The sequence below is a fragment of the Solanum stenotomum genome, chromosome 3 (assembly GCF_019186545.1).
Source record: "Solanum stenotomum isolate F172 chromosome 3, ASM1918654v1, whole genome shotgun sequence".
In the NCBI taxonomy this organism is placed as follows: Eukaryota; Viridiplantae; Streptophyta; class Magnoliopsida; order Solanales; family Solanaceae; genus Solanum; species Solanum stenotomum.
The window spans coordinates 65,334,019-65,353,172 of record NC_064284.1 but is presented as its reverse complement, the minus strand read 5'-3'; the positions used below and the strand labels follow the sequence as shown (position 1 = coordinate 65,353,172).

At 31.5% G+C, this 19,154-nt stretch overlaps 1 protein-coding gene across 1 annotated transcript; it reads right to left on the bottom strand.

Annotated features, from left to right (window-relative positions):
* Positions 1-70: 70 nt before the first annotated feature.
* Positions 71-8,998, bottom strand: LOC125858606 (integrin-linked protein kinase 1-like). Its single transcript, XM_049538433.1, has 12 exons — positions 8,394-8,998; positions 6,100-6,174; positions 5,895-5,990; positions 4,718-4,803; positions 4,455-4,575; positions 4,187-4,266; positions 3,613-3,672; positions 3,346-3,464; positions 2,996-3,081; positions 2,192-2,313; positions 932-1,043; positions 71-191 (listed from the first exon to the last, which is right to left on the bottom strand). Exons 1-12 carry the CDS (start codon positions 8,715-8,717, stop codon positions 84-86), a joined length of 1,389 nt encoding a protein of 462 aa, XP_049394390.1. The 5' UTR covers positions 8,718-8,998; the 3' UTR covers positions 71-83.
* Positions 8,999-19,154: the final 10,156 nt, after the last annotated feature.

Genomic DNA, 19,154 nt, shown 5'->3' with positions numbered 1-19,154 from the left:
ATCCAACAGACTATATACTAAAATCAACTGAATATTTTTGCAGACAATGTGGAGAAGTAGAAAAACTTTATCCAGAAACTTACTTAGATGTGGCGCGTAGACCGAGATGAACGATTCCGACTACTTAAACCTGAACTATCTTTCTTCCACATTGCCTCTAAATGCTGAAAGCAGTTCAATGGTCTAATTACCTGCATGTAGCAAAGTATTCATGGTGAAAAAGAGGCACTTAGGTATCTACCGAATAATATGTTATGCTAAACTGCAGTGGTCGTGGCGAGATTAAGGTTGTGTAATAATGTTGGACTGAGATGAAATTAAATGGGAACGTGGTCATTAGCTCAGATTCATATAGTCGACCCCAACTTGTTTGGGACTGAAGTGACATTATTGAGTCAAGTAACCAACACTGAACAAAGAAGTTACATCTGAGCTAATTATAACTAACTCGTCCACTAATAGTATCTCAGATGAGCTACTTATCAAATCAGAGCCAGGATATTGTTTTTTCACTAGAAGTCTATTTCACAAAAGCATGAAATTCGAGTGATTTAGAGCTAATATGTCTCTATTCGATGAAACAAATGGCAAATAGTTTGATTCATTGATGACCAAAATGTGAAAAGATCAAACACATAAACACCAATACAACAACAACAATAACAACATACCCGTTGTAATCCCACAAGTGGGGTTAGAGGAGAGTAGCTTGTATGCAAACCTTACCCCTACTCCTACCTTGGGAGATAGAGAGATTGTATCTAATAGACCCTCGGCTCAAATAAAAGCAGTTCGGAAAAAAAAAACGGGAGAGAAGAAGCCAATACAAAATGCTAAAGAAAGCATAACAAAACATACTAAAAAAGGAACAGACACTACATCAAAACAATACGATAGTTTGAAGTGCAAGAACCACTAATGGATATTTTACCTTCCAGCGCTTGTTGTGGTCAGACTTTTTATAGATGAACTCAAGCCTTGGGATAATTTGCTTGAAACTTGGCCGCTCGGTTGGCTTGTCGTTCCAACATTCTTCAATCAATCTGAACACCAAAAGCACCCCTAATATTACTCCTTCCATTTCAATTTAATTATCTAATTTTGGCTTGGCACGGAGTTTAAGAAAGTAAAGAAAACTTTTTGAATCTTGTGGTCTTAAACAAAATATGTAAAATGTACCAAAACATCCTTTAATCTCGTGGTCTTAAACATGCCATGTGGAAATTGAAACTAAAGAGTTGCCTAAAAAGGAAAGAGACATCCTCTTCAAAAGAAACTAAAAAGGAAAGTAAGACAAACAAATTGAAACGTAGAGAGTACCATATTGGAGACAGCAGCAAATTGATGACCATGAGATGGTAAAATTTATATACAAAAAAAAAAGAAGACAATAAGGACATTTTCCAATATCCCAGTTTGTTTAAATGCTACCATCTAAGTAAAGACACCAGTTGATCAGTTATAACCCTACTAATCTATGTATAAGTAGAATCAAGATTGAAACCAACTAAGGTAGATCCAGGATTTCAACTTTATGGATTGTAAATTTTAGAACGACGACTTCATATGCATTGGGGTTCTAAATTTCATATGTATACATATTTAATGAATCTCTTAACAAGATACATTGTTTGAGCAAAAGCTATTGGGCTCGGCTTAACCCGTATATGGGCTTCTACCTCCACCAGCTTTACCAATTGGATATAGAAACAGCTTTGGAAAGTCGAAGGCCCTCTTTTTTCGTGTAGCATGTCGACTAGGATGCTTTCCTTACACAAAACAACCTACAGAAAAGGGGGATCATGATACGTAGATGTGTAGGTGTTTTATGTGCAACAGAGAGGTGGAAAGAGGCCGCCACCTGTACGGAAGGAAAGGAACGCCAATTCTGATTAGTTTGATTTTATAATTGTAGGTCTGTTCAGTTCTTATTAGTTTTTTTGTGTTCTTTTTAAGTACGTTTACTATGCCACAGTTGCAAGTACCAGGTAACTATTTAGAATTGGAAGAAATCACCTAGTGTTTATCGTCTCCACTAGAATTTAAACTTGAGACCTCATGGTTCTCCTCTCACACCTAATTGACATGAGTTTTCATATTCTCAGATTATAACAATCGATATTTACCCTAGAATAGCATGGTTTATTATACTAAAATAAAATATCGTGACTTATAGTAGCATAGAACTTACTCTTTCAGTCCATGGGCATAAAACTTTGCCGGGGCTTTAAAAGGAGGGCGCTCTTTAGCAGCATACAATTTAGGTACATCGTTTTCTTCCTTCGCATGGAAAGGGGGATAGCCTTCAATCATCTAAAATACAGCACAACACAAAGATAAATATATCGCCTGTTTCTGCAAAGAGAAACTGCAAAAGACGCACATGTTTGACTCACTAAATTTTATCAAACCGGAGTTACTTTCAAACTTACGCAGATATACAACATAAATAGATCAGATCAATATTCAAGTAAACGATAATCACTGTATATTTCTGTGACCTTTGAAACATATTCATATCATGTTAAATTTGATCTACAACATATCCAATGTAATCCTACAAGTGGGGTCTGGAGAGGGTAGGATGTATGCGGACCTTACCCCTACCCTACCTTTCCGAGGTATAGAGGTTGTTCCGATTGACCCTCGGATCAAAAGAAATGTTTCTGAAGCAGAATTGCAAGAATAATATGGTATCATTATATATTGAATTCTTAAGTTAGTAGTTTATTTGTAATTTGATGCCATTAGTATTAAATACATATATGTTATACACGATCTCTGATTTTCTACAGATTGAGCACTCATTTCGATTTCATTTTTAAAAAGTATGTGTTCACTTCCAGTTTTGCGCTTTCACTTTTAAGAACACGGAATGTAATACTCCTTGCATTCACACACTCTTAAACATAAAATAAAGATATGGTCCACAAGAGTGCAAACAAACTGTTCTTCCTTAAAGTTTAAACATGAATCTGATAAGACAAAATTTTACCTCTTGTAAAATCAAGGCAAATGAAAAGACATCAACTTTGGTATCATATTCCTCATTCCTGAAAACCTCTGGAGCTACATATCGGCCTATTTGTTGCACAAGAATTGAAAAGTTTTTTTTTAGAAAAAAAGATGATGAAAATATTAGAAGAAATCCAAATATCGGTTCTCAAATATCAATAAACAGGATCAAATCACAACATCTCAAATAACGAAAGCTTTTTTTGGAGCTATCAAGTAAACTTGAAAACACTCACGCATATATTATTTTCCACAGTAACAAGCTACCATATCTTTTCCAATGGAGAAGGAATAGAGGACTATAGAATATCTAAAAGAAGAAGTACTCACGATAACTGTCTTCGTATGTCAAAGGCTTATCTTCTTTGACCCTTTTTGTAACTTTCAGTAGCTTGCTTACTCCAAAGTCAGCAACTTTCAGATGTCCAGTATCATCCAGCAAAATATTTCTGTTATCTTACTCCAAAAAAAAGTGAACTATTATTACATGAAGAGTCTCAAATCACAATATGAAAGCATTGATGCTACTCGAAAACTTGGCTAGGCGTTAGTATAGACAAAATGTAATACAGGTAACCTGACGAAAGTGAAACTTACGAAGGCTCAAGATCACGATGAATAATTGCTTCTTTATGTTCATGCAGGTAATTCATTCCCCTAAAACCAAATATTATATATGAGAATTTTAATACTCAGCAGTAATGCTCCAATCAAAGGACTAAAAGACATTGATATTTTACATCCAAAAAAAGCTTTAGAGTGAACGGTCAAAAATACACCTAAAGTATTCCAGTTTTTCGAATTTAATACCGGAGCTATCAAGTGTACGAGTTTTCTACCAGAACTACTCATCAAAACACAATTCAACATCAATTGTTCTCTTTTCTTACCTGAACGATGGTTATATTTCAGGTTGGAAAAGGGGAACAACAGATCGAGGAGGTGAATTTTGAAAAATAGTTGGTGCTAGTTTAGGTAGGAAACTCGCATAGTTCAGGTGGTAAACTCAAAAAAACGAATATTTTTAAGTGTATTTTTGAACATTAACTCAAAGTTTTATAAGTAATGCATAATGAAAAAAATTGTTTTTTTAAAGAAAAATCTAAACCATTAATCTTGCAATTTATAAAGAGTTAATGATATTGGTCAGTGGCACAGAGTGGATGTGAACCTCGCGATGTCCATTGCAAATCTGAGAGCTTTAGTTGGTTTAAGCGCTCCTTTTCTATTCAAATATTCACGGAGATCACCCTGGAAACATACGGCATGGAAAAGTCATTTCGAAGTGATAGTTTGTTGGAAAAGTTTCAAACATATGGTCAAAAAGAAGAAAAGAGAATGTAAACTGAAAAAATGGATAGAACTATAAGGGAGAAAACAGTGTATAAAAATGTTGTCAAATATAATTCTGCAAACTGTCAAGAGTTAATAAGTAAGACCTTTGGTAAGTACTCCGTCACTATCATCATAGGACTACTTTGTGTTACAGCACCAAGAAATTGCACCACATTAGGATGTCTCATCTTCTGGAGCAACGCAAGCTCATCTCTAAATGCGCTCCTGCAGAAGCTCTACTATTAGGGAATGTAAATATCCACAAAAAATAAATGAGAGATGCTAGCTAAACAATGTGAAGTAGCAACTACGGGTTTTCCCCTTGTAAGTAGAAAAATAGAAGCACTATTACTTTTAAGTTACTCACACTTTATCCTCATCAGCAACCACATCCTCCCCAAACTTTTTTACAGCAACTTGTATTCCACGCCATGAGGCAATATGGAAGGTTCCCTACAATATCTTTGGGATCAGCAGATAAGAACAACAAAAGCATACCCAGTGTAATCTCACGAGTGGGATTTGGGGAGGGTAGAATGTACGCAGCCTTACCCCTACCTTGAGAGGTAGAGAGGTTGTTTCAGATAGACCCCCGGCTCAATGAAGGGGGGAAAATTAAGAAGTCATGGAAAAATACCATAGAAAGCATGTCAAAGCATTCTGAAAAAAACATAACTATAACAAAATAATACAATAATCGAAGTGTAACAAAACGACGTCAAAGGACAAAAAACTCCTTGAGTAAGACAACGACTACAAGTATGGAAAGATAATTGAGACAACACTCTACTACCTACTAACCTCCCACTCTAATCCGTGTCAACAACCTCCCATCTAAGGCCATGTCCGCGGTATGCTGACGCCTGACTGTGTCATGTCGTGTCTAATCACCTCTCTCCAATACTTTTTCGGCCTACCTCTACCTCTCCTGAAACCACCCATAGTCAACCTCTCATACCTCCTATCAGCAGAGGAGTAGAGAAAAATATTCTATATTGGAGAAGAAAGATATACTAGGCCACTTCAGTAAACAATTAGATGAGTCATCTCACAATTCTTGTAAGCATCAGATTGTACACACTAATCAACAAATAGTTAGCCAAGGTTCCAAAAGAAGAAGATAAGCAATCCCATGCAGCTGAACAATATGCCACAGATCAGTCTAAGATATGATCAGATGAGGCTATTGAACATCCCTTATCTACTCATACTTGCCTCAGGCAACTGCTGCTTCCATTCCAATAGTACAATCTTACTAATTCAATATTGAATTCTAAGGTGATCATCAAGCTACACTAGGTAAACCCTTTGTCACTAGAATCTTCCAAGATAACAGACATAGAAATATGACAACAGTAAATCAAATAGATAAGACTAGGAAAAAAGGAAAAGCCAGTACAGACTACAGAGTCTCAGGTTGGAGAATGATAACTAACAATGATGGCAGAATGAAAAAAAAAAGGGAAGGGGGGGTAGAGAATCAACTGAAAATAGCATGCATAAATCTCCGCAGGACACAAGAGTGAAAACACAAAATATATTACCTTGCTCAACTCAATGCTATTAGTGAAATCAAGTTCTTTAGCATCAATCTCGTATTCTGGAACTTCACGGCAAGTCTTAACATGCATGGGAGCCATCTGGATGAAAATTAATTTAGACAATCATCAAACCAAGCAACTCTTATCACAATATGAAATAAAAGCTTTTTCTCTGATCAGTAGAAACTTGAATGGAATGCAAACTTACTGGAGGCTTGGCACCATGTTTCTCCAGTAGCTTGATCACTGCATGATTTTTATAATGTATTGCATCTGCCAGGGGCTGTTCAAGCAACATTAGATTGTTCCCAAAAATGTAAACTAATAAGGAAAAAACAGGACACTCAAAATTTTCAGATTGAATCCATCTAAAAGTGTCCTTAATACTTTAAGAAATCCAATTGTCCATATTTGTGAAGGGGAGCAAGGAGATAGACAATAAAAACAAATTATAGTATCTGTTAATCCGATTAGATGAAGAACAACTGTTAAATCTTCATGCATATGTCCTCATCTCAACAAAGGTCACACAGCATGTAACTTTGTAAAACATAAAAACATCTTAAAGCCGATGAGTCTATCAAAAGAAATATCTTAAAGCAGACAAAACATGCGATTCTACAATATGCACGTGACATGGGATAGTTATCCGCCAACCATTGCTCTGTTTGATATTTATTCTTTGCCATGATGCGCCATCTAAGATCTCAGAATAACCATAGTAATGCCCCAAGAGTGGCCTAAACATTGAAGAGCTAGACTGACAATCCTGGGAACTAAGGTCCGAACCCGAATCCCACTAGAGGTACCACTTGGTGAATTATTTCTATCTGCCTAAAGATTGCAAGGCAGTGTTTTTTTTTTATTTTGAAACTAGTAACTTTGTGTTCCTCAGCATTAAGGGCTATGCTAGCCACCTCCTAAAGTATTTAATTACATAAAGAGCAAAAAGAAAAACAGAGATAGTTACAGAGCTCCTATGAGATCCACAAGTTGAATTTCCTCTTCTATATTCTTTTCTATACACCAAAAGCCTAAAGTGGTAATTACTTTCCACTTAATCGTTTCTATTGTGCATTCTTTTCCTTAAAAATTCTCTGGTTTCTCTCCTTCCTTATAATCCACTGTTAGGCAGTGTTACCCTTGCCCAATTTGCTGGTAGGACATAGCAAAAACCAGGTGAATAAGTAGTGTGTCCACAAACTGACCCAAACGTCAAATAACAACAGTAAAGGTAAGATGAGCTAAGGGAAGGGAAATAGCTATCGATTTGAGCAATACTACTCGCAATAACCCTCAAAAAAGAACCTTTTTTTCTAATTTCATAAGCTAGATACCAAAGAGTAACCGTACCAACGACAGCAAACCGACAGAAGATCATAGTGATAATCAATGGGATTGTCATCATATCATAGTACGGCCTCAAGGGTGGCCTAAAGATTGAAGTACTAGAGTGATAATCCTGGGTACTAGGGTTCAAATCCCACTAGAGGCAACACCAGGTAAATTCCTTCTATCCACCTAAAGATGGCTAGGCAGAATTACCCTTACCGTACATATGCTAGTTGGAGCTAGTAAATACCTGGCAGATTAGTATTGTGTCCACAGACTGACCCAGACACTAAATAATAACTTTAAAAGTAAGATGGGCTAAAGGAAGGAAATATCTGTCAATTGAGCAATACTACTCTCAATAACCAGCTATATACCCAAAAAAGATCCTTTTTTTTGCATTTCGTAGGCTAGACAACAAGAAGTAACTGTACCAACAACAGCAAACTACTCCGAATAACCAGCTACATACCCAAAAAGGAACCTTTTTCCTTTTTTTAATTTCATAAGCTAGATACCAAGAAGTAACTATACCAACAATAGGAAACTACTCTCTATAACCAGCTACATACCCAAAAAGGAAATCTTTTTTTGTTAATTTCATAAGCTAGATGAACCAAGAAGTAACAGTACCAAACACAGTAAACTACTCTTAATAACCAGCTACATACCCAAACAAAGAAACTCTTATATTGTTTCATAAGCTAGATACCAAGAAGTAACTATACCTTACTTGGACTCTCCAAAACTTATGCCACACCCGGGTCTTATTCCTCAAATATGCACTACTTTTGGAGAATTAGGCACGCCCTCATCGCCTTTTTAAAGAGTCTGAGCAACGTAGCTCTCAATAACCAGCTACATACCCCAAAAGGATTTATTTTTTTTCTTTTTCATTTCATAAGTGTACCAACAATACCAAACTACTCTCACTAATCAGCTACATACCCAAAAAAGAACCCCCTTTCTTAAAATTTCATAAGCTAGATACCAAGTAACAATGCAAACTACTCTCACTAACCAGCTACATACCCAAAAAAACAACCTTTTTTCAAAACTTCACAAGCTAGGTAACAAGAACTAACTTTACCAACAACAACAACAAACAAAACAGAAAATCATATTAACAATCAAACATCAACAAAACCATAATGGGATTGATCATCATACCGTACTCCCCCACCGATCTTTTGGATCAACTTCAGCCCCATTATCAAGCAACAACTGCACAACATCACTTGAACCATTACAAGCAGCAACATGAAGTGCAGTCCTCTCATCAATATCCCTAAAATTAACATCAGTCCCTGATTCCAAAATCTCCTTTATCCCTTCTATATCACCCTCATTCGCCGAATACATCAACCTAACCCTTGGATCAATATCAATAACAAATCCATCATCTTCACCTCCTAATACTTCCTCCCCCCTCCTCTCTGGTGCTAATGAAGATTGCTTACCTAATTTGAATCTCACAGGTGAATTCGGTTCCATTTCAAGAAAATGTACAAAAATTACACTACCCTAACAACAATAAGTTTGTTACAGTAATTCCTAGAACTTTTCAAGAATCCAAAATTAGCAAAAGGGTATTGGTAAAAAATAGTGCTTGAACAGAAAAATCCTAAAAAATTAAGGAATTTGAAGGTTTAACCAAGAACCCCCATTACAGATTCAAAGGGGTTAGGTTCACTTCTAAGGTAAGAAATTTGCTAAATTAAGAAGGAGCGTGAGAGGCACGCGTTAAGGGACGCAAGTGGAGGAGACAATTTCATAAGCGATGACGGCGGTGATTGGTTGGGACTGGGAATAAAGATTGCTCTTTCTCCTTTTTTTTTTTTTTTTTTTTTTTTTTTTTTTTTTGGGTTTGTATTTTGAGGGTCAAATTTATTTCGAGTTCAAATAAAGGAAAAAGAGTCTAATATATCCCTCAATTTTGTCATTTAGAATTGATATATTCTTCGTTATGAAAGTGGCTCATATATATCCCTACTTATATATAAATGGCTCACATATACTCTTTTCTCTAACGGAAATGAAAAAAAACAATTTTAGTTTAATATTTTTTTTTATTTTTTTAAAAAATATAATCCCATATGAGTACATGTAATCCTCCTCAAACATATTTTTTTTGAATTTTTTTTATTTCAATAACTAATGTAGATTTATTATTTTGATGGTCAAATTTATTTATGTTTTACTTGTAAAACTTATTATAGATGACCAATTTTTTTTCTTCAAATACAAAAAATTAAATTACAATATAGACAAAAAAAATAGTTTTAAATTTTTTTCTTTACACTAAGGAATGAAAGAAAAAAATAAAATAAGAATAAGAAACTCAAATAATTATAATCAAAGAAGTCAAAAAATAATTTATGTATGAAAAAGATTAAAATATACCTTGAACTTTGCTAGAAGAATCATATATACCCCTCAATAATTTTTAAGAAAATTAAAAGTTAAAAATATAAATTTAAAACTAATTTTTTCACTTCCGTTAAATAAAGGGTATATGTGACTCATTTTGTATCGGTAGGGGTATATGTGAGCCGTTTGTATAACGGTAAGGGTATATATGAGTCACTTTGATAACAAAAGGCATATCAGCTCCAAATGGCAAAGTTGATGGGTATATCAGGCCCTTTTCTCTCAAATAAATAATATTAACGTGTTTGAAAATAACCTATATATCTAAAAACTACTTAAAAAATACTCAAAAAATTAATAATTTAACAAATTTTAAACATACAAACAAATTTGATCCATTTTTTTTACTTTGACTCTTGAAATTTGAACTAAATTACATAAGTTGAGACAGAGAGTATAATTTATTTTTTTAGTTAAGTTATTACTCGAGTATTCTTCGGTGAATTTTTTTTAAAAAAATCTTTAGTTATGGTACTTTTTAATTGAATAATTTTACGAATAAATTAAATTCGAATTCGGTATCATCTTTTAATCTAAAATTTATTTTATTTAGTGGTTGATATTTGTGTTAGCGCTCAATTAAATTTAGATTCATGTCGGAAAATAATGTTGTAAAGTATTTCGTAACAAAAGGTAACTTCATATCAAGATCTTTAAACCCAAAACTTCTGATTAATAATGAATTTTTATCTTAATTGTTGTTGGTTTGTTTTAATGAACTACTGAGCAAATCAAAAGAACTTGTTGATTGCTGCTCCATAGATCTATGCTGGACTTGTATCAAAACAATACGATAATCGAGGTATAAAGAATCAACACATCTGAACAAAAACCTAGGCACTATAAACCAACATATAGTAACAAAATAAGACAATCGAGGTATAAAGAATCAACACATTGGAACAAAAACCAAGGCAATATGAATCAACATATAGTAACAAAACAATACAATAATCGAGATACAACGAATCAAACAAATAATAAACATAAATCAAATTATAGGATAAAAAACTACACAAGCAATACTACCACTAAAACTAACAATTCAAACAATAAAAATATAAACACATTGATAAATAAAAAGTCCCAATATCAACTTTCTCCACATTAACACTATACACCTTCTTCACCCCTTCACATCCTTTTCCAAACTTGTCACGTGCCTCTTCCTCCGTTAACCTCACCGCTCCGATGACAGTCACGTGAGGTTCAAATTGGGGCCCACCAAATTCCGATCAATTTCTTAACCCTAACACTGGCATTTTCCGATGGAATCGCCCAAACTGAATAAACTTCAGTTTTGTTGGTGTCTGCTTCGTTGAGTTGTACATTCTGCATTGGATGTCGTACTGTGAGAATTGAATAAAAGAGTAAAAAAATGGCTATGAGTCCAAGAAATGAGGAATTTGATGAAATGGATTTGAATAGTAGAAGGGCTATGATTTAAATAATTTGAATAGAAGGAGCTACGATTTAAATAGTTTAAGAGAAGATTAGAAAGTGCTATTCAATTAATAGAATTCTTCACATATTAAAAGATTTTCACATAAATTAAACATACCTAAATTTTAAAACATTTAAATAAATAAGTAAAGTAATTATTTCAAATTTTAAGTATTGATAAATATAAGAATTCAATAATAATAAAATATTTTAATAATAATTATGCAAATTCTGAGTACTAAAATATATAACTATTTAGACAAGTTGACTAAAATTTTAAACATGTAATAAAAGGAAATATGTCTTAAAATACGTATGTAATTAAATAGCAATTTCAAAAGGATTATAGGTCGATCAAAATTGGGTGTCAACGAATGGTCATATGCTTCTTTCATGTCTAACTTGCATACAACTTTGGTCAGTCTCAGCCATCTGGTATTTCATCAATTTGAAAAAATAAATATAATAATGATGGATGGAAAATAGTGAAAAGACAATTTTATCCTCACCATAAGTATGACTAGGGATCTCAAATGGGTGGGTTGGGTTGAAATTGAAGATATTAAAATGGGTTGAAATAGAAATTGAGTTGGGTCCTGACCCGCCCAAATTTACTTTGAGCTCAAATGAGTTGGACTCGAATGGGCTTAAAAATTGGTTGGGTCTTTACCCGCCTAATTTGACCCGCTTAATTTCAATAATTTTAATATATTTTTATTTAAGTTTTTTATAACCATAATTTGAATTTCAACTCAAGAATTTCTTTTTTAAAAAGTTATAAATGGATAGATAAATCCTAAAATATATAAAATAGATAATAATTCATACTTTAAATATAGGAACATATATTATATCAATGCAGATAAAATTTTTTAAAACAAATTGAAATCGGAGATTAAATTGGACGGATTGGATTAGACGGATTACCTATTTTTGGATTATTTTTTATAAGAAAAATTACATAACTAATAAACTCATATACTAATTAACTATGTTTCATAACTACAATTTAATTTAATTATAAAAAACTATTATAATTGAATAAAATGGTTATATGGTGGGTCCTACATTTTGTATTAAAACATGTTAGTTCTCTTTCATCTTTTATACAAATCAAAACGCACTCTCTCTTATCACACCCACTAATCTAACTCCTAAAATCTCTCACATCTCTTAAATAACTTAACGAAATTATAATTCAAATGGAAATATTCAATCATCCAATTTTGAAAATTCAAATTTTGAAAACTATAGCTACACAATCCAATATTGTATAATTATACAACTAAATTTATTAGGTATTTTATATACATATATTTATTTAAATTATGTTTTATTTGTCTAATATTTCATAATTTTAAGACACATACAAATATGTTTTATATATTTCAAATTCAAGTATGATATATGTAACAACTTGTTTGATTTATACCATTGATCAATTTATACAAAACATATAATATATAATTTATTCATAAACATATACAAACCGCTATACATCATATTGTTTATACAAATTGATATACTTCGACTATAATTTTTTTTTTTTGTAAACTTGATTGAATTATTTACATATACAATTGTTATATACAATGAATCATACTCTTTTCGTCAAGAAGAAGAAGTTATATTAGATAAGGAATTCTAATTAAATATAATAACCACGAATTAAGAAATCGTTTTCCTTTTTCTTGTAACCAAAATTGTCACATCATTTAAGGAAACTTAATAAACAATTTATATAATCAATTAAGAAAATCAAATTATACAAACATGAATCAGTTTAGCCTTTAAAACTATAGCTAGACTACGTAAATAGAAAACTCTAGCTAAAGATATTTTACATCTTAGCTATTTATGAAATTTTCCCTTTTTTATATCCATGGGTATGACTTACCTAACAAAAAGTATGCCATCAATATGTTCTGCATGCAAGCTATGACCTAACTACTCCTCCATCATATGTTTTGCATGCATGCCATCACCTAACTACTCCCACGTGCCTATATAAAACTATGAATTCAGCATTCACTTTTATCGAATTAATTGACATAAAAATAAAAATCTACTCTTGATATTTTTACTAGTTATTAGTATAGTTCATGTGGATAGCCAAGGTAGCCAATATGATCACAGGCAGTATGTATTGCAGTGGCAGACTACATTTTGCAGAATCCAAACTTGCAAAAGTGCTCCACAACTTGAATTTACGATACATGATCTCTGGCCCTCGAGGTTTGATGAAAAAACCTTGTATCAGAAGCGTTCTTGCGGTCTATTAGAAAATAGTTTTATATATAAACAAGACATGAAAGTAACGCCATCGTAAGTTTTGTTTTTTTTAAGCTGATAATACAATTTTTTTCTTAATAATTCCCACATATTTCTTAACTTTTTCATGATGATATGATATGATAGAGTAGAAAATACTCATTTTTTAAAACATATTTTTCTATTATTTATTACTCATAGATAGAAGAGGCTAGAGAAACAAATAACATATATTGGATCGTTAGCACGGGTTTTAATATCTAGTATATTATATATATGGTGTAAATGACCTTATAATTGTTTTTTTTTTTGCAGATGGAAGCTGATCACTCATTGAGGGATAAACTCTGAATTATTTGCCCAAATTTGAAAGTTGGTCGTTCCGATGAGTGGTTATGAATGCACGAGTGGAGGCAACATGGCTATAGTATTGATGATTAATAATCTAGTTACCTATTTAAAAGATCAAGAAATAAACCCATCAGATCACAAAGCATATGAGATAAATAGGATAAAATGTATAACCAGTCTAGGAGGAGGAGATTATACTAATGTATACATCTCATGTTATATGAATATGACTAATCATCTACTACTTCTAGAGATAAGACTTTATGTGAACCGCAGATTCGACGACTTTATTAGTTGCCAAATCACTCAAAATAATGTTTGTCAAGGTCATATTGAAATCTTCCTTCCTGTCTCTTGGTTTTTATATTTTCATACATTCAAAATAAATAATAAAAAAATTATTATTATATGATGTGTATTATATTTGACCGTCTCTCTTTATCATTTTTCTTCTCATGTTAAGTTAATTTTATTGTTGATAGTATCCATGTCAGCCTACTTGTACTAAAGTTAACGGGCTTCAATACAAAATCAAGAATATATTTATCACAAAAAAGGTGTTCAAATTCAAGTCCAAAAGAAAGAAGATTGGGGTACACGAAGCCTAATAAAAGAGTCTAAAAAGTTGAACGTTTAAAGTTAAAAGTTTCTATTTTAAAAGTTTCCTAGTTTAAAGTTTTCCAAGTTTAAAAAGTTTCCTATTTAAACTTTTTCTAGTTTAAAGTTTCCTAGTTTAAAAGTTATCTAAGTTTCCTGATTTAAAGTTTTCCATAAAAGTATGATTTAAATCCTATTCTGTTTGGGATAGGTTTTACCTATATATAGATTATAGGGGTGAATTTTATTATTTATAGATAGATATGATTAATATTATTTGAGAGGTTTTCTCTTCTTTACTGTGTGTGGTGCACTACAAAAAAACCCCAAATTGCCAACAGATTTTACTAACAATTTAAGTTGGTTAGTATTCTACTAACAAATTACCAACATATTTCTAACTGAATTATATTTTAAAACCTAACAACCAAATTCTAACANCCCATTATCAAGCAACAACTGCACAACATCACTTGAACCATTACAAGCAGCAACATGAAGTGCAGTCCTCTCATCAATATCCCTAAAATTAACATCAGTCCCTGATTCCAAAATCTCCTTTATCCCTTCTATATCACCCTCATTCGCCGAATACATCAACCTAACCCTTGGATCAATATCAATAACAAATCCATCATCTTCACCTCCTAATACTTCTTCCCCCCTCCTCTCTGGTGCTAATGAAGATTGCTTACCTAATTTGAATCTCACAGGTGAATTCGGTTCCATTTCAAGAAAATGTACAAAAATTACACTACCCTAACAACAATAAGTTTGTTACAGTAATTCCTAGAACTTTTCAAGAATCCAAAATTAGCAAAAGGGTATTGGTAAAAAATAGTGCTTGAACAGAAAAATCCTAAAAAATTAAGGAATTTGAAGGTTTAACCAAGAACCCCCATTACAGATTCAAAGGGGTTAGGTTCACTTCTAAGGTAAGAAATTTGCTAAATTAAGAAGGAGCGTGAGAGGCACGCGTTAACAGATGCAAGTGGAGGAGACAATTCCATAAGCGATGACGGCGGTGATTGGTTGGAACTTGGAATAAAGATTGCTCTCTTTTTTCTTTTTCTTTTTGGTTTTTTTATGTTTGTATTTGGAGGGTCAAATTTATATTGTGTTCAAATAAATAATATTAAGATGTTTGAAAAATGACTTATATATCTAAAACCTACGTAAAAAAATACTCTAAATCTTTAGTTATGGTACTTTTTAATTGAATAGTTTTACCGATTAAATAAATCCGAATTCGGATTCATCTTTTAATCTAAAATTTGTTTTATTTAGTGGTTGATATTTGTGTTAGCGCTCGATTAAATTTAGATTCATGTCGAAAAATAATATTGTAAAGTGTTTCGTAACAAAAGGTAACTTCATATCAAATAATTTGAATAGTAAAAGGGCTATAATTTAAATAATTTGAATAGAAGGAGCTACGATTTAAATAGTTTAAGAGAAGATTAGAAAAGTGCTATCCAATTAATAGAATTCTTCACATATTAAAAGATTTTCACATAAATTAAACATACCTAAATTTTAAAACATTTAAATAAATAAGTAAAGTAATTATTTTGAGTTTTAAATATCGGTAAATATAAGAATTCAATAATAACAAAATATTTTAATAATAATTACGCAAATTTTGAGTACTAAAATATATAGCTTTTTAGACAAGATTGACTAAAATTTTAAACATTTAATAAAAGGAAATATGTCTTAAAATACGTATGTCATTAAATAGCAATTTCAAAAGGATTATAGGTCGATCAAAATTGGGTGTCAACGAATGGTCATATGCTTCTTTCATGTCTAGCTTGCATACAACTTTGGTCAGTCTCAGCCGTCTCGTATTTCATCAATTTGAAAAAATAAATATAATAATAATGGAAAGAAAATAGTGAAAAGACAATTTTGCCCTCACTATAAGTATGACTAGGGGTCTCAAATAGGTGGTTTGGGTTGAAATTGAAGATATTAAAAGAGCAACTTTCACATATAGCAAACATAAAAATCATATTTGTATGTTATAGTTATAGTTTGCATAATTACGCTCTATAACAAACATAAATATGTATATTTCACTATACATATACAAAGAAAACTTGTATAATTCACTATACATATACAAAGAAAGCTTGTATAATTTGCTATACATATACAAAAGAAAGCAGTGTATAATTTGTTTCGATATACATATACAAAAGATCAATTGTATAATTTGTGTTTGTATAAAGTGAGAAAGAGAGAAAGACAAAAGAAAATTGGGCAAAGAAAGATTGCATTTGTATAATCATAAGTGTATATGATGAAAATATATGCATTTGTATTTGTATATACAATTTTCTCTTGCTTTATACAAATACAAATGCAATGTATACATTTGTATTTCTATAAAGTGAGAGAGGCGAGTGAGAGTGGCGAGCAAGATCTGGAGAGTGGCGAGCGAGATCTGGGAGAGGGGAACGAAAATATATGTATATATACAATTTTCTCTCGCTTTATACAAACACAAACGCATTTTATACATTTGTGCTTGTATAAAAGCGAGAGAGGCGAGCGAGACTACCACCAAAACGAGAGTGGCGAGCGAGATTCCACCAGGGAGAGAGGTGAAATAGCAATAGTTTGCTATAGGGTACATTAAATCAAACTATGTTTTATAGCATTTAATTTGAATTAATAGTTTGCTATTATATATAATTTCCCATATTAAAATGGGTTGAAATAGAAATTGAGTTGGGTCCTGACCCGCCTAAATTTACTTTGGGCTCAAATGAGTTGGACTCGAATGGGCTTAAAAACGGGTTGGGTCTTTACCCGCCTAATTTGACCCGCTTAATTTCAATAATTTTAACATATTTTTATTTAAGTTTTTTATAACCATAATTTGAATTTCAACTCAAGAATTTCTTTTTTAAAAAGTTATAAATGGATAGATAAATCCTAAAATATATAAAATAGATAATAATTCATACTTTAAATACAAGAACATATATTATATCAATGCAAATAAAAAAGTTTTAAAACAGATTGAAATCGGAGATTAAATTGGACGGATTGGATTAGACGGATTACCTATATTTGGACTATTTTTTATAAGAAAAATTACATAACTAATAAACTAACATATACTAATTAATTATGTTTCATAACTACAATTTAATTTAATTATAAAAGACGGTTATAATTGAATAAAATGGTTATATGGTGGGTCCTACGTTTTGTATTAAAACATGTTAGTTCTCTTTCATCTTTTATACAAATCGAAACGCACTCTCTCTTATCACGCCCACTAATCTATCTCCTAAAATCTCACTTCTCTTAAATAACTTAACGAAATTATAATTCAAATGGACATATTCAATCATCCAATTTTGAAAATTCAAATTTTGAAAACTATAGCTACACAATCCAATATTGTATAATTATACAACTAAATTTATTAGGTATTTTGTAAACATACATTTATTTAAACTATGTTTTATTTGTATAATATTTCATAATTTTAAGACACATACAAATATGTTTTATATACTTCAAATACAAGTATGATATATGTAACAACTTGTTTGATTTATACCACCGATCAATTTATACAAAACATATAATATATAATTTATTCATTAACATATACAAACCGCTATACATAATATTGTTTATACAAATTGATATACTTCAACTATAATTTTTTTTGTAAACTTGATTGAATTATTTACATATACAATTGTTATATACATTGAATCATACTTTTTTCGTCAAGAAGAAGAAGTTATATTAGATAAGGAATTTTAATTAAATATAATAACCATGAATTAAGAAATCGCTTTGCTTTTTCTTGTAATTGAAATTGCCGCATCATTTAAGAAAACTTAATAAACAATTAAAAAATTCAAAGCATACGAGTGGTTATGGATGCACGAGTGGAGGCAACATGGCTATAGTATTGATGGTGTACTCAATGTAACTGGTTACTTCAACAAAACCGATAATAAACTGATGATTAATAATCTAGTTACCTATTTAAAAGATCAAGGAATAAACCCATCAGATCACAAAGCATATGAGATAAAATTGGCTATAGCCGGTCTAGTAGGAGGAGATTATACTAATGTATACATCTCATGTTATATGAATATGACTAATCATCTACTGATTCTAGAGATAGGACTTTGTGTGAATCGCAGATTCGACGACTTTATTAGTTGCCAAATCACTCAAAATAATATTTGTCAAGGTCATACAGAAATCTTCTTTCCTATCTCTTAGTTTTTATATTTTCATACATTCAAAATAAATAATAATAAAATTATTATTATATGGTGTGTATTATATTTGACCGTCTCTCTTTATCATTTTTCTTCTCATGTTAAATTAATTTTACTGTTGATAGCATCCATGTCAGCCTAATTGTACTAAAGTTGACGGGCTTCAATACAAAATCAAGAATATGTTTATCAAGGAAGAGGTGTTCAAATTCAAGTCCAAAAGAAAGAAGATTGGGCTATACGAAGCCTAATAAAAGAGTCTAAAAAGCTAAACGCTTAAAGTCAAAAGTTTCTATTTTAAAAGTTTCTTAGTTTAAAGTTTTCCTAATTTAAATAGTTTCCTATTTTAAAGTTTCCTAGTTTAAAAATTACCTAAGTTTTCCTGATTTAATTTTCCATGAAAGTATGATTTAAATCCTATTCTATTTGGGATAGGTTTTCCCTATATATAGGGGTGAATTTTATTATTTATAGATAGACATGATTAATATTATTTGAGAGGTTTTCTATTCTTTACTGTGTGTGGTGACTATCATTTATCTTACAACCTTATAAGACGATTCTTTAAGAAGTA

Coding starts and splice junctions, on each gene's coding strand:
- LOC125858606 (XM_049538433.1), bottom strand. CDS start 8,717: ATGGAACCGAATTCACCTGTGAGATTCAAATTAGGTAAGCAATCTTCA. Junction 2,314..2,995: donor TTGCCTTGATTTTACAAGAG/GTAAAATTTTGT, acceptor GCTGTATTTTAG/ATGATTGAAGGCTATCCCCC. Junction 1,044..2,191: donor TATGCCCATGGACTGAAAGA/GTAAGTTCTATG, acceptor TTTGGTGTTCAG/ATTGATTGAAGAATGTTGGA.